We start from the raw sequence: 19,046 nt of genomic DNA, 5'->3' as shown, positions 1-19,046 counted from the left end.
TGAATGGGTTTTTGGTTAAATGCCTGAAATAAGGTCTGTGGTTAACACAAGCTTAAGATATTTTTACATTTTATTCTATGACATAAAATACACCAGTAATGGTTGCTCATGATGTTTTAAAGCTATTACTTGTTTTGAAAAATGTGGTTGCTAACAAGTGGCTAAATGGGACTACAGAGGTTGTTGGGGACATTAAACATCATCACACAGAACAGGTGAACTTATCTACTCATCATCTATCTCAGACTTTTGAGGGATTTTTTTTACAGTTTTTCTCAGTCGCTTTGGTGCATTTCTCGTATCATCCTTAATATTTGCAAAAAAGTATGTGCATTTCTCAAAACAATTCGTACAAACAGCACCACACAATGGATTACCTGCAAAAGCCTGTAACTTACTCAAAATCTTTAGTTCATCTCTCAAAAGTAAGTATTTATGTCAATGAACATATCAGTGCCATCAGAATGAAAAGTCCTTGTGTCATTGTTCACAAACAAGATAGTCAAAATGCTTAGTCATGTTGTCAATATAACAGTGTTAGTATTACCTGATGTAAACTATGGCAACATTTTGGTTGACAGTTACTGTACTGAACAGTATGCCATATGCTTATGTATGCCATATATCCATTTCAAAAGTACAAATTTACACATTACTATATGTGGGATATTGATTGAAAGAGACTGGAGAGAATTCCCAGTTACACTTTTACTAGTGGTCTGACCAAAAAAAAAAACACATTACAATGTCATTGTGATATAGAAAAGGAAAAAGAAATATGGGCACAAAGATGAAAATAAAAAAATAAGAAAGTCAGAATTTGTAACTCTTGTGTTGTCCTCTGTCTATACAGTATATGCTTTCCAACTGAAGATTCATGAGATGAACCTTTGAGCTATTTCAGAGAAATGGTTTATCATTGGTTGATCTACATTCTCTTCATAATTGAAAGTCAAGATTCACTTGCACAATTCATGCCAAATTTACAAGTTGATCTACATTCTCTTCATAATTGAAAGTCAAGATTCACTTGCACAATTCATGCTAAATTTACAAAAAATCTAATTATAATGTGTAAAAAATGTGCTTCACACTTTATGACAACCTGTTCAACTATTTTGCATTTAATGACTTATACGATGAACTAAAGACTAGATGTTTTGAGGGGAAAGACTATTGCACAGAAAACTATATAATACATTTTGAACAACGTGACATTAGCAACTGATAATGTAGGAAACCGCAGATAAATGTACATAATCAATTGCATGAATGTACCAAAGCAATCGCAGCTTGTTCAAAAGAATGAGAAACTGCTTTTATGTGTACAAATGACTAGATGATGTGGAAGTTGTACAAGTAGTTTTGAGAATTTCATTTCTGATTTGAGAAATGCACCAAAAGACTGAGAAAAACTGTAATACTGTACAATAAAGCTATTTTTGTAATAATTTTAGACTTAAAAGGGTTTTAACACAGTTAGCAGCATATTATAGACTCATGACTTTCACTAAGTCTGTAGTTAGTGTTTTGTAAAGCAAACCCTCTGTTTTTCTGGGATTGCTTTGGGCAGGGTGTGACTCAGCGCTGGTACAGCGGATGGGTTGAGAGAAGACTGCTTCCTGTGAAGAGTATAGCCATTTCAGCTGGCCTCCATGTGTCTGCTCACTACTGGGCCATCTCTGTCCTCCAGACCCCACCCACATCATGCATATTCATATAGGCCATGCTCAATAATACAGCAGGGTGTGGTCTTTCAAACACAAAGCCTCATGCAGCACACTTGCACGGAAGAGCAGAGAAACAAATATGCGTTACTCTTTTAATTACAGACTTTCACTTAAAAACGAACAATTTGAATTATATACACAAAAGGCTGAGTTAGATTAGAATTTATTCATTTTATTTAGTAGTATGTTTTATATACTATAATAGTATATTTACTATTAGTATATTTTAATTACATCATAAAATTATCTGTGCTTAGTTTGAACACAGTCCTTCCAATATGCACTGTAGAGATTATATTTATTCATTCTCTCAGATAGTACTTTTTTATGTGCTTTGTTTTAGTCACAATGGTGCATCAGTCAGCGGCGCTGCCCTCGGTGAAAAGGCCACATTAGGAAAACATTGATTGTGTGCTTAATAACTCTAGATCAATGGATTTAGCAGATGGCTTCACATGCACATGCACGTTTATGGGAGTGTGTTGGTGCTCACGCAAGTGCATTGATGTTGTGTACTTAGTGTTTGGAAGACCATGAAAGCATTTATTGAATGATAGGACTTGAAGTGTACAATATTTACAGGAAGGAATGTGTAATTTATCATGCAAGCCATGCAAAATGAAATGAAGATTCACTATAATTCCTAATGCATAATCACTGAGGATGTCTTGCTGCTGAGGAAAAGAGATAAACCTGCATGGACAATGGAAGCAGTTCCGCTAAACCACTGGAAAATTAGTGTCTTTCCAGTGATTGCATACTGGAACACAAATAATAACTCCAGGAAATTCCATTTATTTATCTAGTACAGTGCATCATTTTTCAAACTGACTGCAGTGGTTGTTTTTTCCTCATGTTTTATTGATGATCTCATCATCAGGATTCCCAGTACTCCCAGGGCTGGTCCATTGCTTAGCAACCAGAGGTGATGTTCCCATTTCCTGGCACACTGTCAACACTGACACCCATTGTCCTGTCTGAATGCCTGTAATGTGCTAATGGCACTATGACAAGCTGACTCCCTGCCATGTGTCAATTTGCTGAGCACAGCAGGCCACTATAACCTGGGGTGAATAGATGATTATAGACGTTAAGTACACTCTACTGCTGTCTTGAAATATTCTCACAAATATAATGACAATTTGGTTGTGTTTTGTAACATATGGTCTGTTATTGTTGCTTTAGAATAAGCTTAGAACAAACGACAACATTTGTATTTTCTTGTATGATAGCTTCCATTATGTTTTAAATGTTCACCTGCGCTGTAGGCCATTTTCCCTGTTCACTGTTTACTTTGTAGCTGCCATGCTGCTCAGTCAGTTGTCATGTTCCTCTAATTGTGTTACACGATCATAAGACATATTGCCTGACATCAGTGAGATGCCACAGAAGCAGAGGACAATGAGATGACACATATGAGATGTTGCTTTGAGAGCCAAATTGTCAGACATAAGGGTCTCATTTGAATGTAGCTCAAGTTATAACAGTTAGAGTTGGTAAGATTTTTTAAAAATGTTTTTGAAAAAAAGTCTCTTATGCTCACCAAGTCTGCATTTATTTGATAAAAAAAACAGTAAAAACAGTCATTGTCACGCTACGGTGGAATGAAACGCACAAGGAAGATGATGAGCAATGCAAACTGCTTTAATAAATCCACACAAAGGTAAATCCAGGACAGAACAGGTAGGAGCACACATAGGGACGTAGTCGACCGGACGACAAACAGTGAACTGAGCACAACTTAAATAGGAGGGCTGATGAGGGTAATTAATGATACACACCTGAACCAAATGACAATCAGACATGAGGGAAAACTAGGTCACACTGAACACATTAGGAATGAAAACACAACAAAAGTCCAATGGAGTGTGACAGTTCGCCCCCCTCCCGGAAGATGCGACCTCGCGCTGCAGGAACAAAGGGAGGGACGGAGGGGGACTTGGGAGGAGGACGAAGGAGTGGATATGGGATGGTGACAGGGGATGGCAAAGGGCTGGCAGAAAGACAATACTGGAGGAGATTCGGGCGGAGGACGGACACCCGAGAGGAGGACGATGAACGGAGTCCAGGGCGGATCAGATGGAGGGAGGAGACAGGATGGACTTGGAGGAGCCAGGCGGGACCCAGGCCACAGCCATGATGGTAGCACTCGGTGGAGCCGACGGAGGGAGGAGCCATGGTGGAGGAAGGGCTGACGGCTCCAGGGGCCGACCGACCGACAGCGGCGGAGCAGGTGGTGGTGGAGCCCGAGGCAGAGACGGAGAGCTGATGAGCCAGGGTGATGCTGAGTATACAGAGGGCCAAGGCGGAGCAGATGGCTCCGGCGACCGAGGCGAAGGCGGGGATCCGGAAGGTCGCGGTGGAGCCGGAGCGACAGAGGACCAAGGTGGAGCCGGAGGGAAGGAGGAGCCTGACAGAGCCAGAGGGATGGATGGACGAGGTGTAGCCGGAGGAGTGAAGTGAGCTGAGGGGCTGTCAGGAGACAGCAGTGGCGATGGTGAGGACTGGTACAGGGGTGTTGGGAGAGGGAGGCTGGGCAGGAGTTCAGAATGCTCACGGGGCTTAGGAACGGTGTGTGTTGCCCACACACACCATAAGGCCACTTCCAGCACCATGAGTGCCAGCAACAGGTGAACGACCTCCATGGTCGTTTCAGGACAGATAGACAGTTCGGGATGGGCAGACTGTTCAGGGCAGACAGAGAGTTAAGAAAAGAGCAGGCATATCTGCATATATATACAAATGAAAATCCACTGAGCTCGGCTCACCCTCAGCCATGGTGCAGTGAGCGGAGCTTCCCTCCGCACTCTCGCTGACCATGGTGTTCTCCCCCGTGGCGAGCACTGTAGCCGGCTCTCACACCTGGTCTGACGTGACAGGCTCTGGCTCCAGGGCGATCCTCAGCTCTGTCGCTTTCTCTGGTGATGGCTCGTCGGTCGCGGCGGGCTCTGGCTCTCCGTCAGCGGTGGGCTCAGGCTCTTGCTCCACGCAACGGGGTTATGGTGGGTTGGGCTCTGGGTCTGGCTGTGTTCCGGATCGGGGGTTGACGCTCCCCAGACACCGGATGATGGTCTCCCTCCAACTCAGTCCAGTGGTGTCTGGGGGGAATGTAAACACAACAAAAGTCCAATGGGGTGTGACAGTAATATTGTGCAATTATGACATTTTTATGTCATATTATAAATGGTTAATTCATTAATAATTTTTTTTATTTCAGTATATTTTAAAATGTATTTTATTGGCAAACTGAATTTTCAGCATCATTACTCAAGTCTTCAGTGTCACATGATCCTTCAGAATCATTCTAAAATGTTGATTTGGTTTGAAAACATTTGTGCAGTTTAATATTTTTGTGGAAACCCTGATACATCTTTTTTTTCAAGATTCTTTGATCAATAGAAAGAACAGCATATATTTGAAATAGAAATCACCTGTGACATTATAAATGTCTTTGCTGTAACTTTTGATTAGTTTAATGCATCCTTGCTTAAAGGGGTCATATGATGCTGCTAAAAAGAACATTATTTTGTGTATTTGGTGTAATGAAATGTGTTTATGCGGTTTAAGGTTAAAAAAACACATTATTTTCCACATACTGTACATTATTGTTTCTCCTCTATGCCCCGCCTTTCTGAAACGCGTTGATTTTTACAAAGCTCATCGGTCTGAAAAAGCGAGGTGTGCTCTGATTGGCCAGCTATCCAGTGCGTTGTGATTGGCCGAATTCCTCAAGCGTGTGACGGAAATGTTACGTCCCTTACCATATTGTGATGCCTGCGGCAACCACATGTGACGACCCCGGGCTGGACTCCGCTTCGTCCACAGTGAAAGCCGATCTGGCGATCCACAGCGCGAAGTTGAAGTATTTCCTCAGCGACCAGCACGGATCAGCTCCAGGCATGACGAAGCGATATCGTCCTCTTTTGGAAAACCAAACAAAGTAGTTTCGCTTTCACAACGAAGCACACAGCACCTTCATGACATGCGTCTTCACGACATGGCGGCGGCGGCAGCAACAATAAAGTTACGCCTTCTTTCTTTGCGTGAATATTTGGGCGGCGTTATGCAAATCTTCCCATATAGTGAGGTAGATATGTGGGGGCGTGTTAGAACGAGCCGTTTTAGGTAGGTGTGGCTGACTCTTAACTTTTATAAAGATTATCTCTTTGGATTTGAGACTTTAGTCTTTGCAATCTTCTTTATCTTCTTTATGCACCAAGAGCTTGTAACACTCCAAAGAGAAAGGAAAAATTGAAATCGCACCCTTTAATGAAAGTAATTTTTTTTAATTGTTATTTATTTTAGTTAAGTTATTAACCCCAAACTTTTGAATGGCGGTTTATATATTAGACTATAAAATAAATTACATTTAAAAAATAGTAAATAAATAAATTTCAATAAAATTTAAAAACAGAGTTGTTATAGTTTTAGTAATAGTAGCAGGTATCAAGTTATCTAATGAAGTTTATGACCACTATAGTGACATTTTTTATTTTTTAAAAAATCTTTATGGTATATTTGTTTTTTCTTTTAACTTTGGAGTCAAAATTTTGTAAAAAAAAAATTTTTGTCAAAAAATGTGTTTTAGTTTATTTTTTAGTTACATTTTCCTTTATTTATTTTAATTAAAATGTTTTCATTTCATTTTTTTTTGGTGAAAAATTGATATTTAGGTGGACTAACTATTTAGGAGACCCTATAATTAGGGCTGTTGATTGAATTCATTTTAAACCATTTTTATGGATGGTCCACTGCCCATACTCTTAAGTCAACCTCAGGGCCCATTTTGCTGCTCACCCTCCCGTAATGACAGCCCTGCCTCTCACCTCCTCCTGTGAATGTTTGGTTGAGACACATTTATTGTCATGTCACCGAGTGTTATTCCAACCTCCAGGCTGTTTGTTTGGCCGTAGCGGTGGGAGCGAGCATCTCATGAACAGGAATTTGGGGAATTTGTGTCTTAGCGGGAAAGTTTTATTGCTTAAACATTCTTGACCTCTGTGCTGGATGTTTGCTAGTGGATCATATAGCTCGAACTCTTGTATTTTGTGTGTGAACTTTGACCTGGAGTGCGTCTGGCGGCCTGCTGTGTTGAGAAATTACCCATAGACAGCAGATTCCTGGTCTGGTTTTAAAGTCGAGGCGTCACACAGCGATAACATAAACTTTGAGACACATTCACACAGCTATGAACTGCTCTGCTTTTGCAACAATGACTTCATTATACTTGAATGGATCATTATAGTAGTGCTTCCTAGAGTGAACTGGTGATGAAACTTGTTCACAGATTCACACCCGCAACTCTTATTTGGTAAACAGAGCCTCAGGTGTTACGACACATTGATTTTGCGTGTCGTATCTCCATATAGATCACATTAGCTCAGATGGGGGCGGGTATTCTGTCAAAGTACTATTTCCTTCCTGTCATGTCTGATCAATTAAGCTCATCTGTCTGGAGACAGGCCTGACGAGCCACAATGATAAGATCATTATTGTATGACATCATTCAATTTTAGTGCCACTTTTTGCTAATGGATTTATTATCCATCTCAGTTACAATAAAAACACATCCAACACATTTAACACAAATTGAAGGAATATAGATATTTTTAAAAATATTTTCTATATTTAAAAATAATTATCTTTTATTTTTTAAATTTGCAGTTTTTAAATTTATTTTGTTTTAGTATTTTATGTTTTTTATGTTTATCTGTATTTCTAATGAGCTTTTCTATTATATTATATATTTCTATTTTTAGCTATTTATTTAGCTTTTAGTTTTAGTAATTTTAGGACTTCAATTTATTTAATTTCATTTAGTTGCTGAGGTAAATTTGTTTTAAAAGGTAAAAGTTTTTGGTTTAATGGTCTAATATTTATATTTTATTTTATTTCTGTTTTATTTCATTTAACAAAAAAATATTTGTAATAGTTTTTAGGTTTTTAGTTAACAATAACAACACTGAGCAGAAACGGTGCAGAACAAGAGCCACAGTTAAATACTATTTTTTCCCCCAAGTTTAAATGTGACCCCGGACCACAAAACCAGTCATAAGGGTCAATTTTTCGAAACTGAGATTTGTTTAGGATAGGACAATATTTGGCCGAGATACAACTATTTGAAAATCTGGAATCTGAGGGTGCAAAATAATCAAAATATTGAGAAAATCGCCTTTAAAGTTGTCCAAATGAAGTTCTTAGCAATGCATATTACTAATCAAAAATGAAGTTTTGATATACATACAGTATTTATGGTAGGAAATGTACAAAATATCTTCATGGAACATGATCTTAATATCCTAATGATTTTTGGCATAAAAGAAAAATCTATAATTTTGACACATACAGTGAATTGTTGGCTATTGCTACAAATATAGCCATGCTACTTATGACTGGTTTTGTGCTCCAGGGTGACAAATATGAACCTTAAATATGAACAACACTTTAGCAAGCTCCAATAATTACACCTTTTCCACCTAAATATCCGACTTTTGCTGTCTGGTAGACTGTTTATATGTCTTTCATATGAAAATGGATATCATTATCTCTTCGTCTGTAGCCTAATCCAACATTCACTGGTATCTGCTCATAAATTTCTATTCTGATATAATATGAACAATTATTTGGACATTTACGTGAAGATTTATGTAGCCCAAATATTTGCGTATATAACCTTAAGGCAAACCTCAGTGTATGGGTTGCATATAAATCAGTGTAAAATGACAGATACACTAGATAATGTCTGTATGATTCAGCAAATAAATGAAATCCTCAATGTCAGTTAGGTAGAAAAAAGAGAACCATTTCAAATGGGATGTGTAATGGAGACGTCAGCCTTGTGATCTCACATAATGTAGCGTGTCCAAGGATTTCTGAGGACAGGTCGTGGAAGAAGTGCTCAGGACAGTGAAAGTGAGAGTAGCGCTGTGAGGATGTCATGGGGGGTATGGTTTCAGGAATGTGAAACAACTTGGCTGAAAGATGGAGCAGGTCCGGACGCATTAGTAAAACAAGCTACAGGCCCACACATACACTGCTGTAAATGAGCCCTGCCTGAGCGCACTGTTGATTCATAGCAGCATAAATCACAGCTAATTTCTTCACACTTCGGATTTCTGATGTGCCATTTGGGAATGCATATTTAGTTATGTCAATCATGTGTTCACTGACCTGTAAACTTTCTGGTTAATCTGAAAACACTTAAAAGTAATGTTCACAGTTGTTCCTGTGATGACAGCGTTTGTTGTGTGTTGAAGGTGATAACTCTGGATCAGGGTGAGGTGAACAGGCTCAAGGTTTTCCCCATGCATCCCACCAGCATCAGTGGAGTGGAGGACATGTCCACTCTGGCCGAGTTACATGAGGCCGCCATCATGCACAACCTCTTCCTGCGATACCAGAAGGACCTCATTTATGTAAGTTTCATAAAAAAATTTTTTTTTAAAAAACTAAAAAGGCATGCATAGACTTCTCTTGTTTTTATGTATAGCTGGTTATAAACATTGCAGCTTAATCCACACCCTAACCCTAACAGAAAACGTTCTGCATTTTTTAAATTAAAACAAAAAACAAAACTTTAATTACTATAATTTTCATAAATTTTTTTTACAAATGAGTAAAAAATGTGTCCCCAAAAAGAGGGTTTATCAGAATTAGGTCACTTCTGGGTACAAATGTGTCTCCAAAATATGGCTAAGTAGGTCCACAGACACACACACTAATTCTCTTCATTACATTCAAATGGGAATTTGGAATTTGCAGTGTTTTCATGTAAACAATGGAACAGTCTGTGCTTTGAGAGGTCTTGTGCCTCAAAAGAACTTTGTTCTATGAACCTTAATGGTGTTTAATCTGAGTTTAATGCTGTGCAGAATTTCCCATATATCAATAACTGTAAGCATAAATTAAGCAATTATTGATGGATATCCATTTTGTTTTTTCCTTCACAAAAAAAACGGCTAGTGGTATTTTTGGTCTTACCAAATTTTTAGAAAAAATAAAATTACATGGTCTTCTAATCTGTATTTCTTCTGATGATAATATTAATATCATGATCATATTATTAGTCTGAAACTAATTCGAATTCATACTTTATGGAAATAATTTTTATTTTTTTAAATTATTTATGTGCATTGACAGTTTCTATTATCATTTTACTTTACTATTTTCTGAATTGTCAAAACAAATTTTAACATATATTGGAATTATCATATCATGTTAAACATGCGTATTGGTTGCTAAAAGCATTATTACATAAGCCAAAATATTTAACAATTGATCATGCAGTTGTCGATGGATTTGTAGAACTTTGGAAATTACAGGCATTTGAATTGTGTAGAAATCTCTAGTGTGTAGAATCCATGTGATGCTAGATATGATTATGAGAAAACATTTTTGAACCATTAATGATATAAAACAAAATACTTTAATGGATGATTTTTTCCAAGGCTGAACACTCCATGTTAAACATCAAACAGTGCAAGATCAAGCTTGTATGTTCTCAATGTCATTCATTCTACCTTGCAGACCAACATTGGCTCCATCCTGGCGGCTGTGAACCCTTATAAGCAGATATCAGGTCTGTATGACGCCGAGGCAGTGGATGTGTACAGCAGACATCACCTGGGTGAACTACCTCCACACATCTTTGCTGTGGCTGTTTGTTTGGCCGTAGCGGTGGGAGCGAGCATCTCATGAACAGGAATTTGGGGAATTTGTGTCTTAGCGGGAAAGTTTTATTGCTTAAACATTCTTGACCTCTGTGCTGGATGTTTGCTAGTGGATCATATAGCTCGAACTCTTGTATTTTGTGTGTGAACTTTGACCTGGAGTGCGTCTGGCGGCCTGCTGTGTTGAGAAATTACCCATAGACAGCAGATTCCTGGTCTGGTTTTAAAGTCGAGGCGTCACACAGCGATAACATAAACTTTGAGACACATTCACACAGCTATGAACTGCTCTGCTTTTGCAACAATGACTTCATTATACTTGAATGGATCATTATAGTAGTGCTTCCTAGAGTGAACTGGTGATGAAACTTGTTCACAGATTCACACCCGCAACTCTTATTTGGTAAACAGAGCCTCAGGTGTTACGACACATTGATTTTGCGTGTCGTATCTCCATATAGATCACATTAGCTCAGATGGGGGCGGGTATTCTGTCAAAGTACTATTTCCTTCCTGTCATGTCTGATCAATTAAGCTCATCTGTCTGGAGACAGGCCTGACGAGCCACAATGATAAGATCATTATTGTATGACATCATTCAATTTTAGTGCCACTTTTTGCTAATGGATTTATTATCCATCTCAGTTACAATAAAAACACATCCAACACATTTAACACAAATTGAAGGAATATAGATATTTTTAAAAATATTTTCTATATTTAAAAATAATTATCTTTTATTTTTTAAATTTGCAGTTTTTAAATTTATTTTGTTTTAGTATTTTATGTTTTTTATGTTTATCTGTATTTCTAATGAGCTTTTCTATTATATTATATATTTCTATTTTTAGCTATTTATTTAGCTTTTAGTTTTAGTAATTTTAGGACTTCAATTTATTTAATTTCATTTAGTTGCTGAGGTAAATTTGTTTTAAAAGGTAAAAGTTTTTGGTTTAATGGTCTAATATTTATATTTTATTTTATTTCTGTTTTATTTCATTTAACAAAAAAATATTTGTAATAGTTTTTAGGTTTTTAGTTAACAATAACAACACTGAGCAGAAACGGTGCAGAACAAGAGCCACAGTTAAATACTATTTTTTCCCCCAAGTTTAAATGTGACCCCGGACCACAAAACCAGTCATAAGGGTCAATTTTTCGAAACTGAGATTTGTTTAGGATAGGACAATATTTGGCCGAGATACAACTATTTGAAAATCTGGAATCTGAGGGTGCAAAATAATCAAAATATTGAGAAAATCGCCTTTAAAGTTGTCCAAATGAAGTTCTTAGCAATGCATATTACTAATCAAAAATGAAGTTTTGATATACATACAGTATTTATGGTAGGAAATGTACAAAATATCTTCATGGAACATGATCTTAATATCCTAATGATTTTTGGCATAAAAGAAAAATCTATAATTTTGACACATACAGTGAATTGTTGGCTATTGCTACAAATATAGCCATGCTACTTATGACTGGTTTTGTGCTCCAGGGTGACAAATATGAACCTTAAATATGAACAACACTTTAGCAAGCTCCAATAATTACACCTTTTCCACCTAAATATCCGACTTTTGCTGTCTGGTAGACTGTTTATATGTCTTTCATATGAAAATGGATATCATTATCTCTTCGTCTGTAGCCTAATCCAACATTCACTGGTATCTGCTCATAAATTTCTATTCTGATATAATATGAACAATTATTTGGACATTTACGTGAAGATTTATGTAGCCCAAATATTTGCGTATATAACCTTAAGGCAAACCTCAGTGTATGGGTTGCATATAAATCAGTGTAAAATGACAGATACACTAGATAATGTCTGTATGATTCAGCAAATAAATGAAATCCTCAATGTCAGTTAGGTAGAAAAAAGAGAACCATTTCAAATGGGATGTGTAATGGAGACGTCAGCCTTGTGATCTCACATAATGTAGCGTGTCCAAGGATTTCTGAGGACAGGTCGTGGAAGAAGTGCTCAGGACAGTGAAAGTGAGAGTAGCGCTGTGAGGATGTCATGGGGGGTATGGTTTCAGGAATGTGAAACAACTTGGCTGAAAGATGGAGCAGGTCCGGACGCATTAGTAAAACAAGCTACAGGCCCACACATACACTGCTGTAAATGAGCCCTGCCTGAGCGCACTGTTGATTCATAGCAGCATAAATCACAGCTAATTTCTTCACACTTCGGATTTCTGATGTGCCATTTGGGAATGCATATTTAGTTATGTCAATCATGTGTTCACTGACCTGTAAACTTTCTGGTTAATCTGAAAACACTTAAAAGTAATGTTCACAGTTGTTCCTGTGATGACAGCGTTTGTTGTGTGTTGAAGGTGATAACTCTGGATCAGGGTGAGGTGAACAGGCTCAAGGTTTTCCCCATGCATCCCACCAGCATCAGTGGAGTGGAGGACATGTCCACTCTGGCCGAGTTACATGAGGCCGCCATCATGCACAACCTCTTCCTGCGATACCAGAAGGACCTCATTTATGTAAGTTTCATAAAAAAATTTTTTTTTAAAAAACTAAAAAGGCATGCATAGACTTCTCTTGTTTTTATGTATAGCTGGTTATAAACATTGCAGCTTAATCCACACCCTAACCCTAACAGAAAACGTTCTGCATTTTTTAAATTAAAACAAAAAACAAAACTTTAATTACTATAATTTTCATAAATTTTTTTTACAAATGAGTAAAAAATGTGTCCCCAAAAAGAGGGTTTATCAGAATTAGGTCACTTCTGGGTACAAATGTGTCTCCAAAATATGGCTAAGTAGGTCCACAGACACACACACTAATTCTCTTCATTACATTCAAATGGGAATTTGGAATTTGCAGTGTTTTCATGTAAACAATGGAACAGTCTGTGCTTTGAGAGGTCTTGTGCCTCAAAAGAACTTTGTTCTATGAACCTTAATGGTGTTTAATCTGAGTTTAATGCTGTGCAGAATTTCCCATATATCAATAACTGTAAGCATAAATTAAGCAATTATTGATGGATATCCATTTTGTTTTTTCCTTCACAAAAAAAACGGCTAGTGGTATTTTTGGTCTTACCAAATTTTTAGAAAAAATAAAATTACATGGTCTTCTAATCTGTATTTCTTCTGATGATAATATTAATATCATGATCATATTATTAGTCTGAAACTAATTCGAATTCATACTTTATGGAAATAATTTTTATTTTTTTAAATTATTTATGTGCATTGACAGTTTCTATTATCATTTTACTTTACTATTTTCTGAATTGTCAAAACAAATTTTAACATATATTGGAATTATCATATCATGTTAAACATGCGTATTGGTTGCTAAAAGCATTATTACATAAGCCAAAATATTTAACAATTGATCATGCAGTTGTCGATGGATTTGTAGAACTTTGGAAATTACAGGCATTTGAATTGTGTAGAAATCTCTAGTGTGTAGAATCCATGTGATGCTAGATATGATTATGAGAAAACATTTTTGAACCATTAATGATATAAAACAAAATACTTTAATGGATGATTTTTTCCAAGGCTGAACACTCCATGTTAAACATCAAACAGTGCAAGATCAAGCTTGTATGTTCTCAATGTCATTCATTCTACCTTGCAGACCAACATTGGCTCCATCCTGGCGGCTGTGAACCCTTATAAGCAGATATCAGGTCTGTATGACGCCGAGGCAGTGGATGTGTACAGCAGACATCACCTGGGTGAACTACCTCCACACATCTTTGCTGTGGCCAATGAGTGTTACCGCTGTCTGTGGAAGAGACATGACAGTCAGTGTGTGCTCATCAGGTAACGCCCTGCTAGTTTTAAGTTGCTTAATTTAAAGGCATTATTATCAGATTGGAATGGAATTAATTTGTAATTTTAATAGACAGTTAATCAGATCCTCTTCATATAAAGCTCACTAGACTGCTGCTGGTGATTTGTGCTTTTCAAATGCACACAAGATGACTGATGTGCATGGGCGTTTTGGTCATCTGCAATTCCATAGGACTGTAATCCAATCAGAGTGAATCTAGAAATGGATTATGTTTGATTTATACTGCAAGGTTTATTGCATAACTCTTCTTGGCAGTCAGAGGTCACTTTTATTTGCTTAGTGGCAGCTTGGAATCAGAAGACCTCTGAAGTGAGCACTTGGAATGATTGTGGGTTTGTTCCAATTGCCTAATAGCACTGTGTGAAGTGTTCTTCACATTGTATTTGGCCATATTAATCAAAAGCTTAAATTGTAGAGAGTTAATAGTATTGTGAGGGATTGCATAGTTGTAAGGGAACTGCACATAGAACAAGTATACATAAATATATCATTTCACAGGAAGTGGAGAGGAATATTTGACCCACCAGCCACTGTGCACTTCCTCAGTAATTTACAAAGTTTGGCTAAAATAAATGTCGTAAGGGAATTTACCGTCATTCACCATTCAGGAGCAGATATTACTAACTTTAGGGTTTTTGGCTGTAATGAGTGATGCAATTTGTATTCATTTATTAATACCATTTAAAAGTTTGGGGTCAGTAAGATTTTCTTTTGAAAGAAATTATTCATTTTATTTTGCAGGGATAGGTTAAATTGATTCAAAGTGACAGCAAAGACATTTATTGTTATAAAATATTCATATTTGAAATAAATACTTTTGATCTTTCTATTTTTCAAAGTATCTTGACAAAATAAAAAAATCACTCAGCTCAACTGATTTCAACAATGATAATAATAAATGTTTCTTGAGCAGCAAATCAGCATATTAGAATGATTTCTGAAGGATCATGTGACACTGAAGACTGGAGTAATGATGCTGAAAAATCTGCATTACCATCACAGAAATAAATTCAAATACAACAGCTGCAATTATTTTAATGACTGTTTTTACTGTATTTTTAATCAAATAAATGCAGCCTTGGTGAGCATAATAGACTTCTTTCTTTCAAAAACAAACAAATAACCACAGACAAAATGTGTTATATGTTCATGCTTCATGTGTATGTATTCTCAGTGTTTTATGTTCATGCTTAATATGTATGTATGCTCAGTGTTTTATGTTCTGTATGTATTCTCAGTGGAGAGAGTGGTGCTGGGAAGACAGAGAGCACCAAACTGCTGCTGAAGTTCCTGTCCGTCATGAGTCAGAACTCCACAGGCTCTCCGCTCTCAGAGAGGACCACCAAAGTAGAGCAGGCCATCGTACAGAGCAGGTCATACATGCTCTATCACACTTGCTCTGTTCTTGCAGATGTTGTCGTATCTCTTTCCATTTTAACACCCATTCTTTCTCTTTCACTCCAGTCCAATAATGGAGGCATTTGGAAATGCAAAAACCGTTTACAACAACAACTCCAGTCGCTTTGGCAAGTTCATTCAGCTTCACTTTTCTCAGAGTGGAAATATCCAGGGTGGCTGTATTATTGATTATTTACTTGAAAAGGTATCTTCTATGTATTTTTTTTTTATTAAAATTGTTTATAGCCATGCATTTAAGCAGTTGTATTAAATGCTTTGTGTTTTAAAAATGTCATTACATTCCAGAATCGAGTTGTGCGGCAGAATCCGGGAGAGAGGAACTACCATATTTTCTATGCATTGTTGTCAGGTGCTAAGTATGAGCACAGAGGTGAGATTTTAGCATTATTTCATTATGTTTTGGAGGCACAGGCATTACACACTTCACCTTTACACAAGCTGAACCTTACCTTATTAACGCTGTGTTCTTTCCATCAGAAATGTACATGCTGGCTGATTCCCCCGAGGCGTATCATTACCTCAACCAGTCCGGCTGTGTGAAAGACAGAAGCCTGGATGACAAGCACCTCTATGATAGTGTGATGGTGAGTCAATACTGTATGTTTGACGGCACTCTCGACTCTAAAACAGTTGCTTTTCTCATGAAAAGCACATGGAACAACATGAAAGAGAGTAAATGACAGAAATGTCAAATTTGGTCTCTTTAAAGGGTTAGTTCACCCAAAAATGAAAATTAGGCTGTGTTTTACTCACCCCCCGAGGCATCCTAGGTGTATATGACTTTCTATATTAAGTCATATAACTCCGACTGGATTCGTCTGAAAGAAGAAAGTCATATACACCTAGGATGCCTCGGGGGGTGAGTAAAACACAGCCTAATATTCATTTTTGGGTGAACTAACCCTTTAATGCCATGCAATTGGACTTTAATAAATGTCCACTAGAGGGCACCACATCATCTCTTATCTGTAACTTGTTTGGAAGGAATTAGGTAGAAATAATGAAACTCCAGTTATTAGTTTTTTTATTCATATCTATTGGTCAAGTAAGAATGACCTCTGTGATCATAGTAAGCATAATGTGTCCAGATCCCATTTCCTCCTCTCTTTCCCTTAAGAATTCAATATCAGCTGTATCTGTCAAAATATTCAAATAAAATATGTCAAATAAATATTCTTCTGTTTAATGGTTGTAGGAAGCATTGAAGGTGATGGAATTCACTGAGGAAGAGATCCGTGATGTCTTCAAGCTGCTCTCTGGGGTCTTACAGATCGGCAACATCGAGTTCATGACTGCAGGGGGTGCTCAGATCACCACTAAAGGAGGTTCGAGGCAAATCAACATTTGTCAGAAGCATAGCTAGTGTGTTATACATGCCTTTTTAATAGTTGTCTTAGTCGAAGGATCTATTAAACACCGCCTGTAGTCCTGGCACACAATATCAACCTATATTTTATCTGTCAGGAGCTAAGAGTAAAGGCCTTCACTGAGTAGAGCGTGTAGAGGCATGCTACAACATGTCAGAATTCACTTTGATAACTGCACTTCATATGGGTGACAACTCACTAACCCGTCTTAATGCTGGAGCAGTTTCAAAAGACTGTTGATTCATTTAAAAAAAAAAAAAATTATTCTGTCATCAATTACTCAAATCTACTGGTTGCATATTTCCATGCAGTCACAACAATGAATTGAGACCAAAGGTTATTATTACAATTTAAAATAGGTGTTTAATTACTATTTCAATATATTTTAAAATGTAATTTATTCCTGTGATGGCAAAACTGAATTTTACTCCAGTTTTCAGTGTTTCATGATCCTTCAGAAATAATTACAATATGTGACCCTGGACCACAAAACCAGTCATAAGGGTAAATTTTTCGAAATTGAGATTTATAATATATTTATGGTAGGAAATTTACAAAATATCTTCATGGAACATGATCTTTACTTAATATCCTAATGATTTTTGACATAAAAGAAAAATCAATAATTTTGACCCATACAATGTATTTTTGGCTATTGCTACAAATATACCCCAGCGACTTAAGACTGGTTTTGTGGTGCAGGGTCACATATGTGGATTTGGCGATCAATAATAATTTTTTTATTATCATTGATTTTTAAAACAGTTGTACTGCTTAGTATTTTTATGGAATCCATGATGCATTTCTTTCAGGATTATTGGATGAATAGAAAGTTCAAAACAACAGCATTTTTTGATAGAAATCTTTTTTGCAATGTTATAAATGTCTTTTCTATTACTTTTGATCAATTTAATGGGTTTTTGCTTAATAAAAGTATTAAAGTATATAAAGTATATTCTGACCCCCAATTTTTTTAAATTGTAGTAGGTTTAATTACAGCTCTTTATCTTATGAATGCGGTGCATCCTGAAATGTGTAATTAGGTCATGATTTGAACCAGTTATTTCCAAAAATATGCTGAAGACATAAATGTAACTGGTCAATTTGCACTATAGTTAAATAATGCACCAGCCATTACATTACAGTCTTAATATTTGAAATTTGATAAGAAATTAATGTACATTTATTACACAATCAGATGTTAGGTAGACTGTTGAATATGTGTAACACGTTTGCATATCATATGATGGAAAATTGACTTTAAAATATATAATATCCACTTTCCACATTGTGAAGGCTTATACATTGTGTTTATTTGAATGACAGTGGTCAGTGTCGTCAGTGATCTGCTGGGACTCGACTCCTTTCAGCTGTCTGAGGTTCTGACACAGCGGTCCATGATCCTGAGAGGAGAAGAGATCTGCTCACCTCTCACTGTGGAACAGGTAAGGAACCAGGACATCCATCCTTTCTTGTGATGTTGTATAGTGCACCGGCATGTCTGTCTAGAAATAAGATATATCGATGTATTTGCCTATTTAAATCTGGTTTATTTACATTTTGGCATAAGTTTGGGCAGTGCTTTCAAAAAGTATTTTTTGGTTTGTTTGCTTTAACCGTCATGATGTATCATGTCGTGGCATGTCTGTGCTGTGCCCTCAGTGTGTCCAGACACATGTTTCCCCAGACTCACCCCAGATTTACTGACAGACTGTCATTAAAAACATGCTCACACCCATACGCCTGTGTAGAAAGCGTCTTTGCGTGACTTGGTACCATTTCCTGTTTTTTTGTCCCCTCGGATTCCTGCTATAATAACTCGGTGATATGGATCTCACACAATAACACAATAGAGGCCGAGTGTGGAGACAGCGGTTAGCAGCCGCCTAATGGGGGCAGTCTATTACACAAATATGCACGGTAAACGCAAGAAACAGTCGATGTAGCACTAGTGCAGGGCTTTCAAAATTCCTCTTTTCCGCAAAGGAACCAAAATCAAAGGCTTGATTTTTTAAAATTTAAAA

General features: G+C 37.0%; 1 protein-coding gene across 4 annotated transcripts in view; it reads left to right on the top strand.

Moving 5' to 3' along the window:
• LOC107749884 (unconventional myosin-X-like) overlaps positions 1-19,046 on the top strand; it is an 80,041-nt gene that overhangs the window by 21,983 nt on the left and 39,012 nt on the right. For 3 of the 4 annotated variants that reach the window (XM_016565104.1, XM_016565105.1, XM_016565103.1), the window contains exons 3-11: positions 8,987-9,145; positions 10,257-10,373; positions 14,135-14,205; positions 15,475-15,609; positions 15,701-15,839; positions 15,941-16,025; positions 16,133-16,239; positions 16,851-16,980; positions 18,349-18,467. In XM_016565104.1, coding sequence (XP_016420590.1) covers positions 8,987-9,145; positions 10,257-10,373; positions 14,135-14,205; positions 15,475-15,609; positions 15,701-15,839; positions 15,941-16,025; positions 16,133-16,239; positions 16,851-16,980; positions 18,349-18,467 — 1,062 coding nt within the window. Of the gene's footprint in view, positions 1-8,986; positions 9,146-10,256; positions 10,374-12,751; positions 12,907-14,017; positions 14,206-15,474; positions 15,610-15,700; positions 15,840-15,940; positions 16,026-16,132; positions 16,240-16,850; positions 16,981-18,348; positions 18,468-19,046 lie in introns of those variants that run through there. The other variant, XM_016565107.1, reaches the window with a different exon arrangement.

This window comes from Sinocyclocheilus rhinocerous, unplaced genomic scaffold, assembly GCF_001515625.1.
Source record: "Sinocyclocheilus rhinocerous isolate Xijiao unplaced genomic scaffold, SAMN03320098_v1.1 scaffold1473, whole genome shotgun sequence".
NCBI lineage: Eukaryota > Metazoa > Chordata > Actinopteri > Cypriniformes > Cyprinidae > Sinocyclocheilus > Sinocyclocheilus rhinocerous.
Note: the sequence above shows the minus strand (reverse complement) of the source record. Positions and strands in the feature narration are given on the sequence as shown.